Source organism: Triticum dicoccoides, chromosome 6B (assembly GCF_002162155.2).
Source record: "Triticum dicoccoides isolate Atlit2015 ecotype Zavitan chromosome 6B, WEW_v2.0, whole genome shotgun sequence".
In the NCBI taxonomy this organism is placed as follows: domain Eukaryota; kingdom Viridiplantae; phylum Streptophyta; class Magnoliopsida; order Poales; family Poaceae; genus Triticum; species Triticum dicoccoides.
Window position 1 is genome coordinate 52,707,953 of NC_041391.1, and position 4,714 is coordinate 52,712,666.

General features: G+C 48.6%; 1 protein-coding gene across 1 annotated transcript; it reads right to left on the reverse strand.

The window, feature by feature from the left end:
* Positions 1-1,856: 1,856 nt before the first annotated feature.
* On the reverse strand, positions 1,857-2,587 carry LOC119319998. The gene has a single exon (XM_037594149.1). It carries the CDS (start codon positions 2,497-2,499, stop codon positions 1,984-1,986), a length of 516 nt encoding a protein of 171 aa, XP_037450046.1. The 5' UTR covers positions 2,500-2,587; the 3' UTR covers positions 1,857-1,983.
* Positions 2,588-4,714: the final 2,127 nt, after the last annotated feature.

The window sequence follows — 4,714 nt, forward strand, 5'->3', positions numbered from 1 at the left end:
AGCACTTCTCCCATGGCAAAAAGATCAATCTAGTAGGCCAAACCAAACTGATAATTCGAAGAGACTTGCAAAGATAACTCAATCATACATAAAAGAATTCAGAGGAGATTCAAATATTTCTCATAGATAAACTTGATCATAAACCCACAATTCATCGGATCTCGACAAACACACCGCAAAAAGAGTTTACATCGAATAGGTCTCCACAAGAGAGGGGGAGAACATTGTATTGAGATCCAAAAAGAGAGAAGAAGCCATCTAGCTAATAACTATAGACCCGAAGGTCTGTGGTAAACTACTCACAACTCATCGAAGGGGCTATGGTGTTGATGTAGAAGCCCTCCGTGATCGATTCCCCCTCCGGCGGAGCGCCGGCGAAGGCTCCAAGATGGGATCTCGCGGATACAGAAGGTTATAGCGGTGGAAATTGTGTTTTGTTGGCTCCCTGGATGTTTTCGGGGTACGTAGGCTTACATAGGAGGAAGAAGTAAGTCGGTGGCCGCCCGAGGGGCCCACGAGACAGGGGGGCGCGCCCTGTAGGGGTGGGCGCGCCCTCCCCTCTCGTGGCCGCCTCGGCTGCTTCTTGACTTGCACTCCAAGTCCTCTGGATTACGTTCGTTCCAAAAATCACGCTTCCGAAGGTTTCATTCCATTTGGACTCTGTTTGATATTCCTTTTCTTCAAAATACTGAAATAGGCAAAAAAACAGCTATACGGGCTGGGCCTCCGGTTAGTAGGTTAGTCCTAAAAATGATATAAATATGTAAAATAAAGGTCATAAACATCCAAAAGGGGTAATATAATAGCATGGAACAATAAAAAATTATAGATACGTTGGAGACGTATCACGGCTCAGCTGATAAACTTTCTGCAGATGCATCAAAATCTTCGAGATCAGTAGGTGCACATGCAATCAATGATCTTGTGGAGCACATGTGAACGCATAATGGCAACCAAGGAGACAATGCTTGAGTTTGGCACTTAAAATAAATTTTATGTAAACGTTCTCTATTCTTCGTACCAACATTTGCTATTTACGTGGGACATTATCTTGTATGACCGTCGGTCATGTATTTGCATGGATTTAAGAGTCTGGATTTAAGATACGTGGATGCCGGGACGGAAATATGAGGGCAAGTCCAGATGCGCCCACGGGCGTGCAAGGACGCGTCTGTGGGTATTTAAGAGGCCAGATTTACCAAGTCTGACCGTAGATGCTCTATGGGTGGTAGCCTTGCGGAGGGCGAGACGTCAAGATGACACCGGCTAGGCAGTCTTCAGGACGAGATCCTTTTACGTTGGTTTTGCTGCTTAGCCCCTCGTAATGTTTTACAACATCCCGTCGCTTGTATTGGGCCCAAGTGACCTTGTATCGAACCTTTAACATTTACTTTTCTTGTCGATATGTGTAGCGTCACATGTTTTGGATCTTTCATTTGAACCTTTACCTCAAACCTAAGGCATACTTTTAAGGCCCAGTTTTTTCAGCCAATTCTTCCATAATCAGCCCTCACCCTAGTTTCTACCGGAATCTCCAACCCCCATTCCTTTTCTTTTGCTTCAGTGTCATGATACAACGAGGATGTTTACGATACCTACGTAGGGCTCTTGCTCTAACTTCTTGTGGTTCACCCCTAGCTATGCCGCTTCTATCAAATTTCAAATTATGCTTGCAATTTCATCAAAGCTAGGTAACTCTTTGTCAGTGATTTCACACCTACAAGCATGTACACTCAAATGTATACACCCTTTAAGATTTTTTTTTTGAGGGAGTGGGTTGGAGATTTTGAGTGAAGCTGGGAAGAGTGACGATTCTTCTTTCTCAAAAAAAAAAAAAAATTGAAGACGAGAACACCTGACGCTCAGAGCAATTACATGCTTAGAATGCTTGGTCAAACTGATTTCATTTCAGGGTACAATCTGAACCAGGAACACGCCCTAGATCGAGTCTCACACGATCCACAGCATCTCAGCCATGCATTCTTAGCCAAAGCACTGCTCCGACGGCAACGGGCCCGGGAGCGACCCCTGCTGGAAGAACTGCAGCCCGAACACGGCGGCGATGGCGACGACGGTGAGGTACGCGACGCCCTCGGCGGCGCCGAGCAGGCCGTAGGGCCCGGCCGGGAGGCCCGACCCGGTGCGCACCTTGGTGGTGAGCGACCAGCCGACGAGGCCCGCCACCACGAGGTAGCTGACGCCCTCCGCCGCGCCCAGCGAGCCGCCGGGGCCCGGGGGCAGCCCGCAGCCCGTCGCCTTGAGGGTGTAGAGGGACCACGCCACCGTCGCGCACGACGCCAGCCCGGCCGCCCCGGCGGCCAGCTCCACGGTGCTGTTGCCCCCGCCGCTGCTCTCGGCCATGCACGTGACTGGTTGCCGGCGGGTCACGCGGCGCCGGAGCATGGTGGGGCTGCCGCGGTGGGAGCGGCGGAGAGATGTGGTCGTGGAAGCGGCCGCCGCGGTTGCTGGCATGATGGGCCTGAGGGCTAACGACGCCATGGCTGCCTCGGATTTCTGCTGGACGAGGAGAGCTGGTAGACCGGTGGAAGCGATGGGGTTATCCACTTATCTTGTGCTGGTAGCCTGGGCTGCTGGCCGAATACTAGCAAAGAGCAAAGTCCTTTAAAATAAAATAAAAATGTTCATATGCTGCTAAATATTATTCCTATGAAATGTTCATAGAATTTAGAAAAAAAGGTCCATGGTACTAAAATAAAAATGTGTATTTGTATGTCAAAGTAAATGGTCATGCACAATGGCGGACCTAGGATCTAACCGTAATTCCAACGGCTCTCGTGCCTCTAAAATAACCGCCATTTACGAAAAGTTGAAGCAAAAAAGGCCTCTTCAACAGTTATCGTAAACTGACACTAATTTTAGAGGATCCTGCAAAATAGCCTCAATTTTAATTTTAGAGGGTCCCGTGAAATAGCCTCAATCTTCACGCGGGTTCACAAGAAGATGACCACCCCCTAACTTCTTGGCGGGCTAGTAAACTTCCTGCTGCGCCGCTACCATCCCACCGGAACGCCGCCGCCTGCTCCCTTGCCCCGCTGATGCATCGCAGCACCACTGCTGCCTGTGCCGCCATCTGCCACCATGCCAGGCCGCCGCCACATCGTGCCATCGCTGTCACTGTTGCCCAGGCCGCCATAGCCACTGACATTGTCGCATCGCCCCACTTCACCATGCCGCCTCTCGCCTGTGGCCACCGCACTGCCTCGCGCTGCCCCTCGCTGGAGGTCGTCACATGTGTCATTGACTGGCAGCCCCTAGGCTATCTAGCTTTGTTTAATGAAAAATAAAATAAAAACAAATTTAGGGGAAAAGGTTTTACCGGAACCGACAAAAATTACTCTTAGACAACTTCCCCTAAAAGTTACAGTCGCCTGCAAAACTGATTTTACAGGAAGATTTTTAAGGGAACTGTTAGAGTTGCTCTAAGTATTGAGGGTGCCAACTTCCATACATTGCTACAAAGTTTAAGAAATATACATAAATCTACATTATGTCTTTTTCATCTAAATATCATCATATATCTAACAAATTGTCTCAAAATAGCAAATACTCATACTTGTTACAAAAAACTATGCTAAGTATACAATATAAACTGTTTTGACATGGCACCCCCTTAGATCCGCTCCTGGTCATGCATAATATCAATATTGTTCGTGTATCGTTCATATATCAAAATAAATATTTATATATTTTGAAATAACTAAATTTTTGAGATACAAAAATGGTCATGCATTTTTAGTTTTTGGCCCCACTTGCTGTCTTGCTAGCAAATTAATGTATGTAAACCCTAAACTGTAAAACTTTAAAACCAGGAACACAATATAAGGGCATCTCCAAAGCAGACCCTCGAACCTTCCACAAGTGTCTGGACCAAGTTGTCCGGTAGCAGTTTGCCATCCAACGTCACTCTGCATTGGTACACAGGCCACTTCAGACGTCCGTTTTTCCGCAAATCAAATGCATACGAGGGGCTTTGTTGGAGTCTAGACACCAATCATGTAGGATTCCGACCCACCCATAACCCCATATGTACCCCATGTCTCCATCCTTCCCTTTGTCCCTGCATCCACTTTCTCTCTCGTCGATGCCGCCGCTCCTCCACAATGGCCACCCGCCAAGCCCTTTCCCAGAACTCCGCGACCTCCACCGCTACATCCGGCCTCCACGCCGATCGTCTTCACCACCAGTCCAGGCCCCTCGTCCGTCCGTCGCGCAGGTACTATCCGCCCCTAGAGGAGTCACCACGCTTGGCAAGTCTTTGGTGAAATGACCATGCGTCCCTTCTTTGAAGAAATAGATTCGGACATGACGTACATGTACGAGCTCTACGTTGAGTCGTTCAATGACTCGTTTACATGGACGAACACAAGATCATTGGCTTGGCTTAACCAAACATGGAGACCCACATAAACGTAAGGCATGTTTCACTAGCTTGCGAGCTTCGAAATTCAAGCTCCCAAACTCACGTGCAAAGTTACACAAAATAAATACTTATATCATGAGTTTTTTTTTTGAGAGGCCCAAAAGCGAGGACGGCCCATTTTCCTATTCGCTTAAGCAAGCGGGCCTCCGGCTTGTCTCCAAAAAAAAAAGAGCGGGCCCTCTGGTACACAGATGCGCCGCTGCCATTCCTTGCTCGGCCCAATCGCCGACTCCCACTCCCCCACTGCGGCCACAGCTCCGGCGAGAGGGAATC